Source organism: Cottoperca gobio, chromosome 4, assembly GCF_900634415.1.
Source record: "Cottoperca gobio chromosome 4, fCotGob3.1, whole genome shotgun sequence".
NCBI classification, from domain to species: domain Eukaryota; kingdom Metazoa; phylum Chordata; class Actinopteri; order Perciformes; family Bovichtidae; genus Cottoperca; species Cottoperca gobio.
Window position 1 is genome coordinate 12,931,003 of NC_041358.1, and position 21,322 is coordinate 12,952,324.

The following is a 21,322-nucleotide window of genomic DNA, read 5'->3' on the forward strand; positions in this document are numbered from 1 at the left end:
TATGTGTGTGTGTGTGTGTGTGTGTGTGTGTGTGTGTGTGTGCGTGTGTGTATATGGGATTAATAATGTGGCCTTTAACCTGAGTGTGGATGGAGAGCTCTTAATGTCTGTGAATGCAGCATAAAACACACTCACACACACAATGTGACACCCTGTAAACATGCCCCATGTAACAGGAACAGTAACTTGCCTCTTTAATGTTGTGTAGCTGTGGTTAGCCAGCCAACCATGGCCAATGCTCTGTGGCAGGCAAGCAGAGCATTGACCAAGACTAACTGAGAATACATGCACACCATAAAAGAGATGGAGAGAGACATGGAGGGTTTGCATTAGACAGAGAGGGGTAGACACTGAGGGATTACAAGCGAGGCAAAGATGCAGAGTGAATACATGCAGATCGCTAGGAAGCAACCATGCAAAAGTTGCATACATGATCACTCTAAACAACAACCATCACTCGCTATTTCTTCCAGCTCCATCCACTGCCCGGTTTGCGTGGTTTCTACAGTATGTGTGTATTGCAACCGCATGCATATGTGCATGTGTCAGGCTCCAGCTGAAAGACATTAGTCAGGCCAGAAGGGAATTTTATTAAAACCCGGTCCAGTTAATGAAATGCTTCAGAGAAAGGATCCCCCGTTATAAAGAGACGTTAAAGACGAACAGACAGAGAGAGATTCCCTTTGACAGTATGTTTGTCCACATGTGCACAAATATGTACGTGCATGCCTCACTTCCAGCATCTGATTACCACGCAGATACAAGAAGATCCCTAAAATAAACAACATAATCAGCATACTGAGAGAAAGATGATAACAGCAGGGTTGTATATAAATGTGTGCTGGTTTGGAAATGTAGATTCAGCTCCATAATGACATTAAAATGAACTGCACTGAGACAGAGAAAAGAAAATAGAGCACATAAATAGTAAAAAATAAATCAATTTAAGGAAAAAGGAAACAGCAAAGAATGAATAAATATGATAACTGACTGAAGATGCTTGATGAAAATAGAGTAAAGAGAGAGGATGAGAAAGGAGGCTCACAAGAAACAGCTGAGAAAAGAAGAATGAGAGCAAAACAGGAAAATAAAGAAAAAGAAACGGCAAAAGGTGCACATCTATCCTTCCCTTACCTCTGCAGCTGCGTGTGGGATCCTTTGGGACGAAAAAAACGAAATGGGGAGAAAACCGGCAAAGCTACAGATCCCCACTGTCTAGCTCTGTCCAAAGTAATGTACATATATCTGTATCTATCAGCCAACTCTGTCTACCTGTGTGGGTTTGTGTAAATGTATCCTGGATGGTGATGAATAGTGGTGAGTGAAAGGAGAGTACTACGCTAGAGGGCAGACAGACTGGCTGAAACAGGAGAGCAGGGAGAGTAGAGAGCAGACTGAGTAGGATGGAAAAGTTGCCGCTTCCTAACATCAGAGCAGCAGGGCTGGATACACCCACCTCGTCAGCATGCATCAAATGGGAGTCGCTCAGATGCTCTAAAGTACGCAGAGAGAGAGCGAGGGAGAAATCCTCCTGACCTGATATGCACATATGCATGAGAGGTTATGCACACTTGCATACACTCATACAGGATCTAATTAACCCGCTTTTACTGGCAGATTTGAGACACACTCTCGACTCAACAGAGCCTGTGTGAGATGTCTGCCGGGGCTTTCAGAGAAAATAAATACCCTAGCTGATGGGAGAGCAAAGCAATAACAGCCCTTTGCTCACAGTAAGTTGAAGAGCTGAAAAAGTTGATTCATCTTGTGAAATACTGGATGTTTTCACCCCTTCGGGCCTCTAAAAATCCTTTAAATGAAACAATCTGAGAAGGAAGAATTGCTTCCATATCCAAACTGAGGCCATGAACTGTGATAATGGCTCACATTTAGACATTGTCTTTGTATAAGTTGATGATTCACAGAAAATGTTCTCAACAATTAAGATAATCAACTAATCATATAAAGTTGTTTATTAAGCAAAATTGCCTTTGATGGTTCCAGTTCTTACATTCACTGCATATCTCTGTTATAATTTCTTGTGAATTAAATAACCTTCAGTTTTGCGTGCGAAGAGATCAAACGATTAAAGGAAAAGTTCAACATTTTGTGAACTACGTGTATTTGCTTTCTTTTCGAAAGTTAGATGAGAAGACTGATACCACTCTCATATGTGTATATGAAGCTACAGCCCGCAGCAGGCTAGCTTAGCTTAGCACCGTGTCTGGAAGCAGGGGGAAACAGCTAGCCTGGCTCTGTCCAAAGGTAACAAAATCCACCTGTCAGCACTACTATAGCTCATTAATTAACATATTACATCTTGTTTGTTTGGTGTGATTAGTTGTTTAAACAGTGTTGCCACACTCTGCAGGCCTGCAACAAAAAAGGCAAAAGGGAAGGCACACTTGTGTGTACAGAGGAGTTTGTTGTCAGGAGGTAAACTGAAGTCGACTTCAGGACATGCTTCTCATTCTTGGAGCGCACCATTGCCTGTCGCTCAACATGCTTTCATTTTCCCTCCAGGGTTCCCCTCATGGGGGAGAATGTGGGTGGATGCTCGAGAGGGGGGGGGGGGTTAGTGTGATGGGCCAAGACTTTGAGCTGCCACACCGCCAACCTCTGCTGCTCCAGCCATGAGCGCTCCATGCCTCCTGGGACAAAGCCTGCCTTGATAAAGGCAAACTCATTTGCTTGGTGCATGGAGAATGGACCTCCTTACTCCTACAGGTTAAGGGTTAAATTCTTGTGGGGTCGGCCAATAGGTGGCAATGTCTAAACTCAACGAGGAACAGGTGGATGTTTTTTTCTCTTTTGATCAGTGGTTTCATGTCTTCTGAAAAGTCATTTACATACATTTACGCCACCATTTCATTCAGCAAATCTGTCCAGTGACCTTGTTCAGTATCTGACAATCCAGTTGCATCCAGTGTAATGCAATAACCAATCAAAACAAGGCATTGTGTTAGATTTCACAAAGCTTAGGACATGGGTGGCACAGGATCTGCCTTGTTCGGAGCATAGGCAAAGAATGCTCCCCTTGAGAAAATGATGTTATCAGGAGGTGATGAGGGAGGTGAGGCACAGTAATCCCTCTGTATAATGCATCTTCTGGTTAGGCTTTAGATGGGATGTGAGAGAATAACACCTCCCCACTAGTGCTCCCTGGATAAATCGCCTGCTGATTATTACATCTGTAATGAAATCTATTTCATCAGGAAATTATTACACATATTATGTGGGGTATAAGATCGTTTCAACCCAATTAAAATGAGGTATTTGGGTTCTGGTACACTCATTTAGTGAAGAAATGTAGATTGCAAAGATAACACATTCTGGGGATGGTGATTGCATGCTGTAGCTCCATCACTACCACAACTACCACACGGTACCTCCAATCTACTCCCGTCCACTACTGTATCAGCACCATTACTGCAACTTCACTTGATCACCAAGCCAGAAAATAAATAGAGTGGATTCTGGAAGCTGGATGTCCATCGATACATCTTTGCTGCTGACCAAGCAGCCACTCTGCAGCAGCAGCAGCAGCAGCTGCAGCAGCAGCGGCTCCTTCTGTATACATACCATCGTATTGACAAATGCCTATACTGTCTGTGTGGAATGAAACGACACACCTGTCATTTCTTATTTTTCTCAGCGGAGCAAAAGTGCTGTGAACCTTCACGTATGATAAAAACGCACGCCAGCAACAACACTCTTTAGCCCAATTAAAATCAACACACTACAACTGATACAGATACACCGAAACAAAGATTACATAGGCTACTCCCGCGGTAAACCACTCAAGCTGATTGTAGTTTATCTATTCTCGTAGAAAGCTGAGCAATCGTAAATAGTATTTTACCGTGAAAATCGTGGAAGAATAGCCTCTGCTGACTGTCAGATGAAGAGATGCTCTTGAATGAGGGAATGATGCTGGACCCTTAAACATCTATCTACATGTACAATGTTGCCCCCTGCCGGTTGAAAGGGGACACTGCCCTTCACAACTGTTTTCAACCGTTTTCGGTGACGAGCTGTTTTGTTTCGTGTCTTCATTTAAAATAAATGTCTTCCTAAAGAAAATTGAAGAGCAAGTGTTGGATCATGCGTCTCAATCATATAAAATATCCACAAATAGTATATTTTTTAGGTTGAGTTCCGCAAAAAGGACTGTTGTCATTGCTGGCAAAATACAACTATACTTCCGTTTACTAATTTCAAAATAAAAGCCAAAAACCCCGATGAAGGGCAACACAGGTTCTTATCGTTAAATCTGCCCTTTTTTGTGAGAATGCACAAAACTGTTTTTCAAAGTGCTAAGTAATGTACAGAAAATTAACTCATATAGATCTGTAGAGTAAAACAAAAGCTACAACAGGTCAAAAAGTCAAAGGTGCCAAATACACAACAACTCTAACCATGTTTTCATCTTAAAACACATTTACACTAGCTAAATGGCAAACTAAAATTGAAATGCAGAAGCATGCAGACTAAAATAATACAGGATACTGGGTGTGTTGTAAACTTTAAAGACAGAAGATGCATCTGAACCGTTACACTATGTTAAGCTCTGTATCCAAGTTAATTACAGCTCATGTTTAGGATTTGTGTTCAACCAACTACTTATTTCTTCTTATTTTGAAGGAAGAATCTACCACTACCGGTGTAATTCAGTCTAACATGATGCGGCTAGACAAAGAACTACAGAAATGGCTTCTGAAACTGGCCAGGGGGGTCCTAAAAGTAGTAGGTGTCCTAATCTAAGCCTGAGATCTGTAATGTAGCTCTTGCTTGTGATATCATTTTAACATACGTCTACGCTCATTTACACGATTTACGTGTACGTCTAAAATACATTCAATATCAGGGAGTGACTATTAATGGGACGTTTTTGCCGGATGTTTACATTTTCGTGTCGTCGTTTCACCGGCGAAGCAGCCGCTGGTGGGTCTTCCATCAGGAAAAAGCGGCAACTTCTGCTGCTGGACCGTCTGAATCGTCAAACACTCTGTAAATATCTCGGTGTTAATATCTCTAAGACTGGATATTTCGAGACATATATTAAAGTTCCACCTGGAATGACTCATTCAGGTAAGCGTAAAAGAGCTGAAGACACTGTAGGGATTTTTAAAGTTAGTTTTGTTCAAGTGAACTGTTAGAAACGGAGTGCCTCCTCCCACTTCTTCACCACATCGTTTGACCCACTTTTGCTGCTGTGTTGTCTGCAAAGTGCAGCTTATTGTGGCTTTTAACTACGTCCTAGCTGATTTCTGACGCTAATAAAATAACGGTTGCTAATGTAAACAATTCTGTTTCAAACGTTGTTGAGGGCAATGAAAACGAGAGGCAGCAGTAAGTTAGCGTTAGCGGGCTAACATGTTATATAATACGGTGTTTGCTCGGTAGCCAGGTTGAATTTAGTGAACCAGAGCTCTCGACATTAATTGTATGTAGCTAGTTTGGTTGTAATTACGTAACTGCGCAGTGTGACTTTCGTTCTCGTTGAACTCTGATGGCGCCCAATGAAATACACTTTTGTGTTTCCTCTTTTTTACCAGTGAGGTGCGCTATTGCATCTCTGTAGAGGGGAAGCACATCTTTAAGGTAACTGTACCAGGAAAAAAGATGCCAGGTCTGCAGGGTGAAAATGTTGTGGCGGCGCTGGGGAGCCCCATCAAGAAGAGTAAGCTTTCTCTGAAGTTCCTTCAGAAGAAAGAAGCTAAGCGGGCTCTGGATTTCTCTGAACCTCAAGCAGATGAGCCCAAAACAGTTGAACAAGTGGAGCCTGAAGCAAGGTGGGTCTGTGCTGTCAATGTGTGATTTATTTGGGGTCATACAAAGTTCACAACACTGTTTTATTACCTTACTTTGTTGAAGCATTGTGTGTCTGGTTGTTCTGTTAGTTCTTCCCCAACACATGCCAGCCAGTCATTTTGACACCATTCAATCCCACTTATGTTGTAATTCTACAGCTTTGTGAGGAAACCATAGGAAATATGAGGATATCTTATTTTTTGACATTTGGTTAGAATGCATCCTTATTTTCCTTAAATCATTATATTCATGCTCTTGCAAAAACATTTTTAAATCAGTAAAAATAAAAGGTTTTTTCATTTATATGATGATCAACCCTCAATTTTCTGGGGAAAGGAGAGCAATAAATGTGGTCATATAATATAAGGGTTTAAAACTGAGACCTTATAAGCAAGGGGTGCCTTGAAACCCATTCAAGGATTATTAAAGGTCCTGCAACCCTTGCTTTTGACCACATAAGTCTGCTAAAACTTAATATTTGAACAATTAGACTAAAACGTTTTCAATATGTTGAAATTGTGATATAATTATATCAGGTTATAATTTCACAAATATCAGCGTTCAAAGTTAATGATATTGACTAAACTGTAAATAAGATCTAGCCAATCAATCATATTTGGTTTCATACACGTTAAGACTTTGTACAACAGTGGATAATGATTGCAAACATACTTCCCAGCCTTAGTCAAACTGCAAGAATCAAATAACTAGTAGGTGATGATGTTTCTCTTTTTAATTTAAATGATGTTTTCTTCTTCACCGTTCAGCAGCTGTGATCAGGTGGTCCCCGGTCCTTCTCCTCGTCCAGCCTCAGCCGGCCTTCTCCTGCCGTTTGACAAGAGAGAGACCGTGGTGCCATTTGTGGGGCTCAACAACTTGGGCAACACCTGCTATTTGAACAGCATCTTACAGGTGGGTCATCACCAGAGACCGAATGGATGTATATCTTTCATGTATGTATGTAAAATGTATAGAAAGGCTAATGCTTTACAAAGTAAGCGTAATAAATTGACTAAACAACTCAATAAACATAGACAACCAAGAGCATCATTACTATTTGTAAATGGTCTGTGTCCATTTCATGAAGGGCAGTCCGACATCAGAACATGAACAGTAAAGTGGTTTACACTGATGCATTGTGATCGTCTCATCTGACCTTCGTGATGGATTTATCTTTATCTTTCAGTGTGTCTTGAAATATAATAAGTCATAACATATAACATCAAAATGCTTTCTTGTCTTGCGTAAAGAATTATAAAGCAACTTAACAGGAAATCACTTATGAAGGAAACAAAATGACTTTCCCTGTCCCTAAGAAAAACATAGTGGACAGGACTGTATTTTAGGGATAACACCTGTAGAAGAGGCTGCTCTTCATTGTTACGTCTCGTCCTGACTGACACACTCTGCGTTCATATCAGATCCTCTCACTGTGGCTTATCTGTATTGGCAGTGTTTGGTTGTATAAAGATCGACAGTAACATTCAAGCACTTGTTTGATCTCACACCTGTTCGAATAGTTTCTGTAGCCGTCGGGTCATATTTCATCGGGTTAGGAATAAGACATACTTGTAGACAAAAGAATACACAATATTGTCGGGCAAACTCTTCCTTTCGGCCGCTGGTTAGACAATGAGGCAACCTGTCAGTGCTGTGTTACGTCACTACTCGTGGTATTATTGTGTACGGCGTTGACTTTGTACCGGGTATCCACAGTCGTGAAAAGGCTTGAGAATTGTTCAATTCAGTTTGATCAAAATAAAGCATGTGATGCTATTACAATGCCTTAAATGTCACTTGCAAAGGTCTAACATAATCAGTTCCGCCTGCTATAGGCAGTAACATTAGTTATCAAATGTTTTTGAATGTGCTTTAAGAACATAAGCCCCAGTACTGCCAGGACACTGACCTTTTTATTCTATAAATTAATTTGTGAATCAGTTATTTTTTAAATGGTAAATGCATCCATTCATATAACATTTTCCTGCTGCTTAACCAGGTCCAAGTTGTGTTTAATGATTAATGTAATAAATTAAGTATTTTTGATTCTTTGTAAAGTAGTCGAGGTTTATTTGACGACTCATTTGTGTCTGCTTCCTCCTGCAGGTGCTGTACTACTGCCCCGGGCTCAGAGACGGCATAAAGAAACTGTACAGCCTGTCTAAAAGAAAGGACAAACCAAAGGAAGAAAGTGATAAAAGTGAAGAGGTTGGTACAATACAAGTGAGATGTTTACTTTACAAAATGTACATTTGCAAACAATGGCTTCAGAAATGAACATATTCGATCAATAATACTCCACGCTTGTCATTTTATGGCTTTTGTCTGTTATGGTGCAATCATTGCACTGCACAGTATTTCTGTTATTGTGTCTGGATCTAATGTTGTTTTAATGGATATAAAGCTACAATTAAAACACCTAACATCGTATTTATTCGTTTGTTGTTTGTATTTGACTTCTCAGCAGTCAGAAGATGTCACTGAGACTTTGCCGGCTCAAATGGAACTCCTCTCGAGCTTCAACAGTCTGATAACATCAGTGGAGCAGCTGCAGTGCAGCTTCCTGTTAAACCCCGACGGCTTCAGTGAAGGAGAACTCTCTACACCGCCTCGTAAAATACTCCACACACTCAGGTAATGATGTGGTCATTTAGAATTATAAATGGTGCCCAGATGGCCGTTCATATGAGGAATTCAAGCAGTAATGTAGCTCATGTCTAATCAAAGTTGTGTTTGTGCACAACGTACAGTACAAGGAGACACGAGTAGAACTTTGAACCTGTTGTCTTTTCTTAAACCAACCTTTTCTATTAACATTATTTTGACTGTTTATACTAAAACACCCATATACAATAGGATAGCATTAGCAACTAATAGCTTCTTAAGGAGCAGAACACTGCAGCAAAACCCATAGATAAGAATATGAACATGTATGGACTGTGTTTTATGATTGTATTTAATATAAATATTTAAAATTCTGAGTTGACAAACTTAATTGTTAAAATGACTGTTTGAGCAACAGTCATACAAACAAAGAATAGCAGCACATGTTCACATTTTCACAGCTAAAACAAGAAAATGTTAACTATCAAACTTTAACTATAAAGGGACAACTCAAATAAAAATCTAAGTCATTAAAAAAAACAACTGAACTTATTGTGACCGCTCTGTTGCAGGCAGCTGAACCCCATGTATGAAGGCTATCTTCAGCATGACGCTCAGGAGGTGCTGCAGTGCATCCTGGGATATATCCAAGAGGCTTGTGACACCATCAGGAAGGAGTTGGAGACAGAGGATGCCGATGTATCTGAGGTTAAACTTGAGAACGGCGGCCATTTGGATTCCAGCTGCTCTGCGACAGAATCCAAGACTCCCACAGAAGAAGACGGCCAAGTCAGCGGCAAGAGGAAAAGTGACACCGAAGTGGGAAATGCCAAAAAGAAGCCAAAATCCGTCAAGTCCAAGAAATCTGATGCGGAGGATAATAAACCCCTGACTCGATCGAAGAGGAAGTCCACCAGTGACATCACGGTGGGCAACACCCGAGACAAAGTTGAAGAGGAGGCCGAGGATGAGGGGACGAAGAAAGTGAATAAGGAGGAGGAAAAAGGGAGTGACGCTGAGGGGAAAGGTGAAAAGGCATCTAAAGAGGCAGATGGGAAAATACAGAAAAGGTCTAAGCTGAGCTGGTTGAGGCCTTCTGGGAAACAACCAAGTATTTTCTCCAAGTTTCTCAGCGTGGGGAAGATCAGCTCCGTGAAGACCCAAAACAAACCAGAGGAGGAGAGCGCACTCACTGACCAGCAGAGTCCGAACCACAAGACCAGCGAGGAGAGTTCAGCACAGAACATGGCTGAAGACAAGAAGCCAGTAAAACTTCAAGGTATGAGATTATTACTATCAGAGGAACAGGACAGAGTTGATTTAATACGGGGAATATATATCAAACTCTTGAACTGACAGGTTGCTAACTGAGAATTAAGAGGTCATACTTCCCATATGCTTATTTACGTTTCATCCAAGAGGAACTTTAGTTTTCTGGATTAAGTCTTTAGGAACAAAGTGAGCAAATAAAGTTATTGTAATTGAATCATATGAGGCCTCAAAAAGCTTTAAAATGATATTTGTTTCAGTGTTATTCCTCTTTAATTGGTTATTTTATTTTAGAAACAGTTGGAATAGAGACTAAAGATACATAAAGATGTAACCTCTGCCCTGCGACTCAGTAGTTTGTGAGGTCAGACATAAAACACAACTCTGTCTCCGTTATATCCAGAGGGTCTGGACATGATGGAGCACTTGTTCCAGGGCCGACTGGTTCTGCGGACTCGCTGTCTGGAGTGTGAGAGCTTCACTGAGAGGAGAGAAGACTTCCAGGACATCAGTGTCCCGGTGCTCGATGACGAACCCAGCAGCCCAGACGACCTCTCCGAGGGTGAGGGCGGCTTTTACTTTACTGCTATAACGGCCATTTATACAGCAACTCTTCACCCCCCCCCCCCCCCCCGTACCATGATTCATCGAAAGCTCTTAGCATGGGTCATGTAAACATTTAGAATGACTGCACAGTGCCAACATGTTTTTGAGGTGTTTTATTATAATGAAACCGATCTGACCTGTACAGCCGTCGTCTTTCCTCCAGATCACGATGCAGATAATAAATATGATCTTCTCTCTTCCCAGTCTCTCCTGATCCCAAACCAGAGCTGAAGACTCTGAAATGGGCCATCTCCCAGTTTGCATCAGTGGAGCGCATCGTTGGGGAGGACAAATACTTCTGTGAGACGTGTCATCATTACACAGAAGCTGAGAGAAGTCTGCTGTTTGACAAAACTCCTGAAGTGATCACCATTCACCTGAAGCGCTTCTCTGCCAACAGCTCTGAGTGAGTTGATAAACTTCCTTCTGAGGGCTGCAGTTTGAGAAACTATGTTCTGTACCAAGACCTTTTTTCTAACGCAATTGACCTTTAAAAAAATAAATAACCGCACTGTCATGTGCTACAAATTCACGTCACATTTTTAAAGTACATCTTGTGTGTCGCTGATGGAAGCGGTTAGAAGTGAAAGTGGCGATGAAGTCTTAAAGTGTATTCATTTTAACTTCATTCCTCCATATACCCAGTTTATATTAATGCATTGTGTTAATAACCTGGGAACCATTTTCCCATACAGTACACTGATGAAGCCTGCCACATGTAGTAACTCATCTCCGTTTCTTTTCCTCCAAGCTTGGACCCATATGCAGGACTGTCTAAAGTCAACACTCCCTTGCAGACCCCTTTGACCTTGTCTCTGGAAGAGTGGTGCACCCGGCCCTCGTCCACAATGGGTCAACGCTATCAGCTGTTTGCTGTGGTCATGCACAGTGGCATCACCATCAGCAGCGGCCACTACACCGCCTACTGCCGTATGTCCGATCTGAAAGATGTGAAGCTCTGGCTGCGGGACACAAAAGAAACGAAGGAGGAGGAAAGTAAAGAGGCAACGAGGGTGAAAGACGAAGTGCTGGACTATGATGACGGAGAGGTGTCTTTCAGTCTGAATGCAAGGGGGAAGAGAGGTGCGAGTTTGGCTGGCAGCAAAACGGCAGGAAAGAAGCTGTTAGAGGGGGCCGTTGGACTCTTAGGGGGCCAGAGGAGTCTGGCTAGTTGTGACATTGGGAGCAGCAGCAAACACACGGAAAAAGCTTCCAGCAGTGGATCAACAGAGGGATCCAAACGGAGGAAACCAGTTAATAGCCTGAGCCAAAATACAGAAGCAGGACTAAACAAGGAGGCTAGAGGAGGAGAGAAGACTTCCTGTGGCGGGGTGGAGGCCACAGAGCAGCAGGCTTTGAACAACCTCCTTGAATATGAGGGCAAATGGCTGCTGTTTGATGACTCTGAGGTGCGTTTGTTTGAGGAGGAGGATTTCCTGCAAGCCTGCTCCCCTGAGACATCATCCTCATCGACACCGTACCTGCTTTTCTACAGAAGGATGCCTGAACCCGGACACTAACCAGAACACACGGGCCGCTGTTGACTCAGGGTTTTGTGCCAGACAGGCTTTTTGGCAGCTGAGCACCCAGACAAAGTACAGCTGTATTTTACTACAAACCGTGCCAAACATACTGTGGCTGCCATATTAGCACTTAACCTGAAGATAATTTTCACAGAGCAAACAGAGGCTCGCCTCAGAGCTCCATGAACCAATATAGGTTCAAAGTCATATTTTAGAAATGCTGAGATAAATTGGGATTTAATTTTCTACGTGCTGAGATTAGTTAAGCTTTTTGAGACTCTTTTTTTTTTTTGGGATGTGGTCCTTGCTTCTGGAAGATGGGTATATTGATCTGTCTTTTTGCTCTGTACTTATTTTTCTTTGACACTGGTTTTGGTTATTATTTTTGTCACTGTCCATAACATGTCGTGTTATTGAGTTTGTATGGTTCCTTTTTACAAATTGGAAAAGCACTTTTGAACTAAAATCTAATTGAATGCTAAATGTTGAGAACTTCTTCGTCTATCTGGATACTTTCCTAAAATCCATTTATTTGCATTTACAAGAGACTATATGTTTTGTAATAGATTACTCCACTAAAAGCCAGATATTCTTCCCATTTGCAAAGCAACACATAATATGCTTCATGAGGTTAGAGAACATAACGCTGCAATTTTGAAGAAAAGCCTTATCCCACCAACTCCTCGACGTTTCTGTTTAGCAGATTCCTTAAGTTGTTTTTCTACATTTAAAACCTAAAGTATTAAGACTGATCTGTGGCATTTTAACATGAAACACAATAAATGTTTATGTATGCCAAACTATACATATTTTACTCAAAGTTAATGCAGGTCGCTGAGTGGCTCGCTTTAAGGTGACTATATGTTCAGACAGATTATGAAAAGCTGCCTTTGTTCTTCCACATCTCCTTTAGTATGCATTTACAAGACTTTACAAGAGCAACCAATCTTTTTAAGACGCATCTCAGACGTATGGATTAGATTGCTTGCTATCTTCATACGTCCAGTGTTGGCAGTGTATTAATCGTGTGCGTGTGTGTGAGCTGAATCGTAAAACTAAATGCTTTGAATTCAAATTAATCAACGTCCGACTTCTACAAATGTTACACTTCCACATACATCCCAACAACTACACAGTGAAGGTGATCTTTCATCTCAGGTTCTACAGCAGAGTGTTTAAGTCCATGGTTTCAGGGATTGCATCAGTTATTAAGCTTTGTGATTAATACCCCCCATGACGGGGCATCGTCAGTATAAATCCCATGTGCATGGGGAAAGGGCTTTTCAGAGCAAGTTTTGGGATTTAACAAGTGCTTACATATAATGTGACAGCCTGTGTGTCGTCTCATTCTATACGCAATAAACTTTTTACCTTCACCTGTCCTCTGGAGAATCTTATTCACGTCCAAAATAACACGAGGAAGCAAGAAGACAAACATCGAATTGAACATTAAAATATTTATTTAGTAAAATATTTAAAATAAACAAAATACATAAAATTATACAAGGATGTTTTGAGTACCTAACTTTAAAACATTCTTTCAACAAAAAATAAAGCATCATGATAAATAATGGTACCATTTCTTCCTCCCGACCAGCCTGTTTCCAATTACATAAACCTTTAAGTTGTAAAATGCATTGCTACACCGGAATAAAAAAAGTGCACGCATGAAATTGAATACAGATTTTTTGACACAGTACATCATTAAATAGACACCTTGACTTTTACAATAGTACCTTTTCTGCAGACTATTTGGCGTAAGAAAAATGTGTTTGGCACTTTAGCCAATGAAGAGATGGCAGAGTTATTTGTATTCAATGGCTTGTTAGTTCACATCCAGCGGGTTCTGTTGGCTTCAAAAGGGAAAGCTAAACGTTATTAGCTTTGTGCTTGCACTGTGACAAATATTAAGACTTGTCCCCTTGTGTGGCAAATGGCCAGCAAATAAAAATGTTAAAATGCCAAGGTGTCTTTTTAATCTTTAAGATCAACTTTTCCATCCCTCTGATTGTGTAACAGTTTGTCTGTAAACAAATTAAGACACTGGAATGACGTACCAAGCTGCAGCACTTTAGCCTTTTTTAGCACGTTCTCCGAAACACTGACCAACCTTCAAGACACTCCTATTTACACTCGAGAATAAATTAATATTGCAATTGGTTGTTTGTGTGTGTATTCTTCATCTTCAAATGTCAAGCTTGCGGAGACTCATTCTGCTGAAGGAATCTCTGCAAATGAGAAAAAACAAAACACGTTTTGATTTAGAAATATCAAATCTGTTCATAGATCAACAAAGTGATTTGGGGGATTAACTGTACTTCACGCCTATCGTGTAGGCCGGCCGACGAATAATAACACAAACACAGGACAGAGACTCTAAACAAAAGTCCCGAACTACCTTGTCAAGCTGTCCGTTTGCTGCGTGATTTTTACAGAAGCAAAGACAAACTCTTAATTTCACATCCAAAACAAATTTCAGGGTATGTCCAGGAATCTTGAAGTAAATCTAAGACCTCGTTACAACTTCGAGTTCTAGCATTAACTTTAACTTACATTTCACGGGAAGATAGCACAACTAGATAAATGAGTTTGTCATAACTCCTTGGACCACTGTAATAATGCAACGCTATTTGGAAAGACGGGAACTAAATAAAAAGGAAATGAATTGAGAGACTCACCCAGAGTAAGGTTTATTAGAAAGAGTCACTAAAAGTCACAGTATAGTACAGGGGTCGGCAACCTTTACCATCTAATCCACCAAATAAGATTTGTCTGGAGCCGCAAAACATATTTGATAACACAGCTTATAGATTTAATATATAGTTATACTACATTTGTTGCATTTATGAAATTACAGAATGACAATAAAAGAAACTGTTGCTATTTTGTACCCGTTTCAACAAAAGGAAAACACCAAACTCTTGTGAAGAGAAGGATAGAACACAGTAGCATGTTCAGGCCTACTTTGAAATAAATGAAACACAGAAGTATGCAGGTATAGTTGAGTCCTCCCCATATTTGTTGAATAAAATAAAAATGAATATAACATAAAAATGCACAAAACAATCAAAATACAATATAAAAATGAAATGAATAAAATAAGTAGCCCACTTTGAAATAAAAAAACGTATAGCTGCAGCCTAATATCTTAAAAAGAGTAAACATAAAGAAATAGGCCAGTTTGTATTTAATTATGTTTCAGTGTGTTTGAGGTGGTGATCATTTCTTTGTCACAACAGCCTCACAAATGTCCCACAAAACGTTTTTCAACATCACATTTTCTGTTTGCTCATTTCTCGCCACATATCAAGCACACTGGTCAGCCAGCGTCGCTGACAGGGAAAGCAAATGTATCTGTCCGCGCAGAATTAAACTATTTTCCTCCGAAACGTATCTCTTTTTAGCATACCGAGTTAGACGGGAGTCTGCAACTCAAGATAAGCCACCTGCAGGGAAAGGCACCGCGCCCGCAGACGCAGGAGAATGTGACGCATTTTTTAGTTGACGAAATATTACAAAAATATATTTTATTTCAGTGTCACAATATCACCCTCGAACTCCAAGATAAGAGGCGTTGCCTTTGAAAGATTGTCCGCTGTGCAACAAAAAATACATGTTCCATGTTTTTGTTTTGTCAAAGCTACAGGAGCCACTACAGAGGGGTTAAAGAGCCGCAGGTCGCAGACCCCTGGTATATAGTAAGTCACAAAAAATGATAAAAATGTCATAGTCATACAAATATCACAAAAAATAATAAACTACACAGAATCCCACTACACGTCCAGGCAATGATACAATAAAAACTTTAGCATACAACCTCTTAGGACAAATAAACATATTAAAAACGAGCTAAAAAACTTAATACTTGGGAAAATGGTGTTTAAGACTTTTTCAGGGGCCTAACTGTAGCCCTTTGGACACCTCGTCTTATCGACATCCACACTCAGAAACAGTCCTACCTGTGTGCGTTGACCTGCAGTACAGGTTTATAAAGCTGTGGGATCTTTCTGTTGATGAGGGGCTGCAGCGCCTCCTTCAGGCGGTGATAGTTCCTCTCCAGCTCCCTCTGGTACTCTTTCTGGTCTGGACCAATCAGGCTCTTATTCTTACGCAGGGCGTCTTCACACCTTTGGCAGAGAAAAGAGTGGCATGTAGAATCTGTACACTGACATTTGTGATAGGGGCAACAGGTAGATGTCAAAATAACTTGCTACTGTAGATGGAGAATCTTTGCTCATTGTTTTGTAGAAGGCTTACTAAGCCTCTGGTCGTGGTAAGGTTGTCAGCTATAGGCGAAGTTTAACGTTCACTTTTCATCTGGTGAAACAGTTGTCAAAGCATCCATGAGAATAGACAAATATTCTGTTTTGCACAGAAATCAACATGAACCCAATCAAAACACTATTTTCTCATTATTGAGAGATATGGATTATCGCGGAATTTGGAGATTGTTTTCTCATCATTTTGCGCTTCCAAATTAAATAATGTGTCCCTGAGACAAATCGTTCACATGCACGTGGATTCATCTTCCACAGCCCATACCTCTTTGTGAAGTCTTTGAAGCAGAGCCGTAGCTTATTGTGGTGTCTGTAAAGCTTTGGGTCACTGGGAATCTCTGACAGGAACACCTGAGCCACCTCCAGAGGACCCTGAGGAAAAACAGAGAGCGATGATTATTCATCTAAAACTTCACTTATCCTGAGAAATTCCTCAAAGACGACCTTTTCCTTGTGCTTCTCTTTCCTCTCGAGGAAATTACCCCGATGTACTAATGCAAATAAATGCCTGACATCTTAAAACTTTACCTGGTTGACAGTTGTGCCCACTGATCCCTGTAGGACCATCTGCAGCATCTTTGCATCAGAAGGGTCCTGGTGGGTGGCAAAGGCCAGCTCCTGAGTCTTCTTCTGCATGTCCTCTATTGCCACCTCGATGGGTGTGGATATAATCTGGAAAGTGACAAAGATACAAGCGATCAGTGATCAGGGTGACTGACTGAGTGAGAGTTGGGTAAAGCAGCTTCTTTTTATTACCACTTAATCTCCACAGGTAGAGATAAGATACTGTATGTTGCTTTGCACTAATAATACAAACATATAAATCTTTATTAAAGCTTGGGCTGTTGACGCACCTCCTCTTTGTGGATGATGTTGATGCGAGTCTTGATGTAGGGGAACGCGTGGGAGGTGGTGAGGATGGTCTTGCGTTTGAACTGCTCGTGCAGGTCCCCGTGTGCCCGCCCATCCAGAGTGAAAGGGGTGCAGTAGACGAAACGCCGCAAGTTGTAGTTCTTGTCAAAGTAAGTGATGCGGTCCTTCATCTCGTACGTGTCGAAGTACGGCTCCACGTATGTGATCTGGATGAACGCCTGCAGAAATAAAGAGATTAGATTGTGTTCCCTCTGTTAAAGGTGAATAACGATGTGGGAGCGTGCACTCTGTCCAACACCGACCTTATTTGGGTCCAACTTGCACTTGTCCACCGGGTTGGAGTCTTTAATGACTTCGACTTGTTCTTCTCCGAATCGCTCTCCATAGAAACCCTGAGGAGAAAGAGCTTCATCAGTTCTTACTAAAAGTCACAAAGCACGGAGATAAAAAAAGGAAAAGAAAAGAAGAATCGTGGGATTACCGGAGAAACCTAGAACCTACGTGGAGGTATTTACCTCTAGCCTGTGAGAGATTTCCGCCAGCTTCGTGATGGCGGGCTCTTTGTACACAAACTCCTGCTCGTCCAAGTCGCCAAACTTTGACCCGTAAATCCCCACTCTGAAGTACGTACCAAACATCCTCTTCCCGTGCTGCGAGCAGAGGGAGGTGAATGTTAGTGCTCATACAACAACGTGTTTACTTACTAAACTCACAGTGGAGACCTTGTCATGATCACTGCTGGTATATTGTAATAAAGTATGACATAGTTATCCAGGAGCGACTGTGCACTTCACAGTTGTAGTGAATGAAAGCTAAAATTGAAACTAAGTTTCATCATCTGAACGGCAATCTGCAAACATCTGGGTAAACGTAGATAAGACTTGAAGGAATAGCAATGTTGTGTAATAAGTGACATATTTGCTTATTCTGTCTACTGTGTTGCAGTCTGTCAGCGGTTTGTCTACAGATGCCAGTATCAGATAGAAAGCAGCCAAGAGGAGGTCGACAACCTCTAGATTATCATCCTCACATTGTGTCACTGGTAACCACAGTCCCACAGCAATAAGCAGGCACCACATATTTGCACCCGCTGTAGAAGTTCCTGTTTTTATGAGAGGGTTCTTTCCTTTCCTACAATTCTAATGAAGAACACAGAAAACAGGCAGCTGCAGTGTTTCACCGCTTTTAAAATATCATTTACCAGCCAGCAGAATAACCTATGACAGATACTCCTACATAAGAATGTTAGTCGATCAATTAAAATCAACTTTAACTTTGACTTTCTTCTTCTTGCCCAGCATGTACGTACATATTTCCTATGTGTGCGTTTTGCCTGCTTTCACACAATAGCCCAAGATAAAAGATAAAAGATAAAAAGCAACAGTGACGTTTCAATCAAATCAGCCACAAGAGTCACGAGGAGAGACGGAGAAGAAAAGAAACCCTGAGAAAAGAGTCTCATGACCATGACTACTTCAAACTGATGCCTTAACACAACCACTCTGTCATATTTTAGGAATAATGGCCATCAAATCCAGGAACTCAGAATGTTGCACAGAGCTCTACTTGTATCTTCACAATAAAGTAAATATTTAAAAGTCAGAAAGCACAGCAGGTCTGATACAAGTGTATTCGAGTGAACGTGTGTGTGTGTGTGTGTATAACATGACAAAGGGAGAAGCTGTGGATAAGTTGCGCAGGTTGGCTTCTCGTAAAATATCATTTAATAAACGCTCTTGGTAACTGCAAGCTTGAGGCAAATCTTAAAAATCCATCTTGTATATCTACTATAACTGCTTATTCAAAAGGAAATTTTAGCACAAATTTAAGGAGGCCCTGAAAACTAAGGAACTTACCACAAGACAAAATTAAGTAAAGTGGGAAGGAAGGGTCAGCAACCAGGGAAATCAAAAAGGAGAAAACAGAACAAATTTTAATGAGGATTGGGTTCCTCCAGAGAATTTCAAAAAACAACACAAACTAGCACAACATAAATATCTCCATTGATTTTGAAGAAGGAACATAAAGTCATTGTGGAGGATCCAGACCATGCAAAGACAGACAGTTAAGAGAAAAGAAAAAGAAAAGAGCCACAACCTTCAGAAACACAACATGCACGCTCAGTGCATTTCCAAAAGGAACACGGACTGCTCTTCATGCATTAAACCACGAGAACTCAGAGGTTAATACTGTTAACAAAAGAACAGAATGGATGAAAAAATAAATCAGGGATCGATTTAGCTTGAACTATAAAAAAGAAAAAAAGTGCAAGAATAAGAACTAATCAAATCAAAAAGGGAAAAATCAAGTAACCTTGAGATTACTGTGAGTTGAACCCTCGTGTAAAAAACACACGACTGCCTCAGGAATTTGGATCCAGCTGCAACACTTGTGCTTTAAAAGGCTCAAAACAACGACCAATGGCCAGAGCAAGGAGGCTAACGGATACCCTTCACGTAAAAAAACTAAAACGGTGCACTGAAATCGAGCCCTGTGGTTTGAAGATGAGATGAGATGAAGTGTGACAGCAGACGGTGTCAGTCAATGAGTGTGTTCTGACTGACGCACACAGACAGAAGATGAAGACGGGGAGAGTGCGGATTGTGCAGGTGATGCATTCACTGAGACTGAGTCACACACTGTGGCTCCCATGCACAGCCTGCCGACACTGTCACGTTATAAAAACGAAAGCTCCTCTTGCACATGAAGAGGAGGAAGTAGAGAGGAAAACGGTGAGCGTGCTGCTGCTTGTACAGCACGTTCCCCCAGCGGGGGCAGACAGGTGACGTTGTCTGCAGATGTTAATGGATTGGCTGTGTGTAACAAAGCAAAGAGAGCAACAGAATGCCCACAGCTAGCAAATAAAAAAGATGAGAGTAAATAAAACAACAATACGAAAAGATAAACAACACGAGCAGGGCCAAGCAGGAACCGTTTAGCCACCTACCTCCCAGCCAGTACTCTGTGTGACAAAGAGAATACAGGACAAGTGAACGACAACACAGAAACACCCCACACACACACACAGTGTGGCATCTGCACACACAGTGATGTTACAGCAAGGAGACTCTTTGACACTTGTCCAGGTTAGTAGCAGTCGAGCTGGAGAACAGAGCAACTGACCTCTGACAAAAACAAGCAGACATCTTTTTTGTAACCCAAAAACCCAGTTGCTCTGCACACCAGCCGGCTGTAACCGGGCCCACACTGTTACTAGACAGCGTCATTAGGAGTCACATGACTAGCCTTTAAGAAACGCCACAACAGGAGTCTCTCTTCCTCTTGACAAATATAATAACAACATGCAAGGTATCTGATCAAGTATAAATAAATAAATACATTAGAAATAAATGGCAAATAATTAAACCATGCAAAGCTGTTTCTGTGTGATCAACTGTGGCAACTACACTTCCAGGATATTTACAGCTGTGTCAGGTGTTGCTACTGCGTTATTTGTGTGACGATCGTAAGGAATGCAAAGTATTCTGAGGCATTATAGATGAGAAACTGCTCCTTGGGGCCCGACCTTGGTTTTGTGACATTTATCCATTATAAAATCCTGCTGGGAAAAAACATAATCTACACCGCCCTATAAATGTGACAGATGTACACAAAAGACACATTCGTGCGACTGTAAGTGAGGCTTTTGGGTGTTCATATTGAGTGATGATCTTCGAACATGCTTTTCTGTTTAACACTTGATGCCTAGTACTGAATTTACACAGGAACAAAGGGGGGGGGGGGGGGGGGGGACAACCTTCACCTACAACCTTATGTGACCCAGATGTGATCTTTTCATAGCAAGAGAATAGAAAAACATATAAATCTGGGTCACACTGAGATTTAAAAAAATACTCATTTGTATAAATTAAGTGTCAGTTTTGCACCTCAAGCTGCTGGAGCCTATTGTGGAAGGGTAGATCTACACCGTGTGTGGGAGTGTGTGTGTGTGTGTGTGTGTGTCTGTGTGTTTACCTGATGCACAATTTTGCCAAAGGCTTCCTGTAGTTTACCATGAATGGTGGCTAGCTTCTTTGCGTCCCTGTTGGCTTCGTGGATCGGGATCAGCACCTTGTACACTTCGTTTACCGCCTCATACATGCCCGCCTGGACGTGAGATCAAGACAAATGTTAGTATGGTACAATCGGCCATGGAAAGAAATAGCGACACCTGAGACTCAATTCAAAGATGTTCAGAGCCTCAAAAGCCTCAATGAGGATCGCTGGAAAAGTTCCACGGACATCCGGCCACAGCCTTTGCATTGCACATTTCTCTGTACAGATCTTCTGATAAGTAACCAGTAGCTTTTATTCCCATACGTACTGCTAGTGTAAGAGCCATAGTAAAATGCATTT

The 21,322-nt window shown here is 41.3% G+C and overlaps 3 protein-coding genes across 25 annotated transcripts in view; 1 reads left to right on the forward strand and 2 right to left on the reverse strand.

Moving 5' to 3' along the window:
* Nucleotides 1-3,899, reverse strand: part of kank4 (KN motif and ankyrin repeat domains 4) — a 70,582-nt gene extending 66,683 nt beyond the window's left edge. The window contains exon 1 of one of the 2 annotated variants that reach the window (XM_029429414.1): nucleotides 3,863-3,899. The gene's annotated coding sequence lies outside the window, so the exon portion shown is untranslated. Of the gene's footprint in view, nucleotides 1-1,134; nucleotides 1,261-3,862 lie in introns of those variants that run through there. The other variant, XM_029429413.1, reaches the window with a different exon arrangement.
* Nucleotides 3,900-4,750: 851 nt separating this feature from the next.
* Nucleotides 4,751-13,192, forward strand: usp1 (ubiquitin specific peptidase 1). 3 transcript variants are annotated; one of them, XM_029429688.1, is made up of 9 exons: nucleotides 4,751-5,091; nucleotides 5,559-5,795; nucleotides 6,582-6,726; nucleotides 7,921-8,022; nucleotides 8,279-8,448; nucleotides 8,991-9,697; nucleotides 10,091-10,249; nucleotides 10,498-10,699; nucleotides 11,045-13,192. In XM_029429688.1, exons 2-9 carry the CDS (start codon nucleotides 5,626-5,628, stop codon nucleotides 11,811-11,813), a joined length of 2,424 nt encoding a protein of 807 aa, XP_029285548.1. In that variant the 5' UTR covers nucleotides 4,751-5,091; nucleotides 5,559-5,625; the 3' UTR covers nucleotides 11,814-13,192. The 3 variants fall into 3 exon arrangements, with proteins under 3 accessions (XP_029285548.1, XP_029285550.1, XP_029285549.1); XM_029429690.1 differs by having other exon boundaries at nucleotides 4,752-5,091; nucleotides 6,585-6,726; XM_029429689.1 differs by lacking the exon at nucleotides 4,751-5,091 and adding an exon at nucleotides 5,208-5,352.
* Nucleotides 13,193-13,258: 66 nt separating this feature from the next.
* dock7 (dedicator of cytokinesis 7) overlaps nucleotides 13,259-21,322 on the reverse strand; it is a 48,750-nt gene continuing 40,686 nt past the window's right edge. For 14 of the 20 annotated variants that reach the window (XM_029429680.1, XM_029429668.1, XM_029429671.1 and 11 more), the window contains 9 exons: nucleotides 20,942-21,073; nucleotides 19,914-19,928; nucleotides 17,482-17,607; nucleotides 17,269-17,358; nucleotides 16,948-17,184; nucleotides 16,622-16,765; nucleotides 16,359-16,465; nucleotides 15,776-15,943; nucleotides 13,259-14,044 (listed from right to left, as the gene is read on the reverse strand). In XM_029429680.1, coding sequence (XP_029285540.1) covers nucleotides 14,002-14,044; nucleotides 15,776-15,943; nucleotides 16,359-16,465; nucleotides 16,622-16,765; nucleotides 16,948-17,184; nucleotides 17,269-17,358; nucleotides 17,482-17,607; nucleotides 19,914-19,928; nucleotides 20,942-21,073 — 1,062 coding nt within the window. In that variant the 3' untranslated portion in view covers nucleotides 13,259-14,001. Of the gene's footprint in view, nucleotides 14,045-15,775; nucleotides 15,944-16,358; nucleotides 16,466-16,621; nucleotides 16,766-16,947; nucleotides 17,185-17,268; nucleotides 17,359-17,481; nucleotides 17,617-19,913; nucleotides 19,929-20,941; nucleotides 21,074-21,322 lie in introns of all 20 variants that reach the window. The other 6 variants (XM_029429682.1, XM_029429673.1, XM_029429669.1 and 3 more) reach the window with 1 other exon arrangement.

Excerpts from the sequence above, each read along its gene's own strand:
- usp1 (XM_029429688.1), top strand. The coding sequence starts at position 5,626 with ATGCCAGGTCTGCAGGGTGAAAATGTTGTGGCGGCGCTGGGGAGCCCC. Across the intron at positions 5,796-6,581 it reads CAAGTGGAGCCTGAAGCAAG|CAGCTGTGATCAGGTGGTCC; the intron begins GTGGGTCTGTGC and ends TTCACCGTTCAG. Across the intron at positions 8,023-8,278 it reads AAAGTGATAAAAGTGAAGAG|CAGTCAGAAGATGTCACTGA; the intron begins GTTGGTACAATA and ends TTGACTTCTCAG.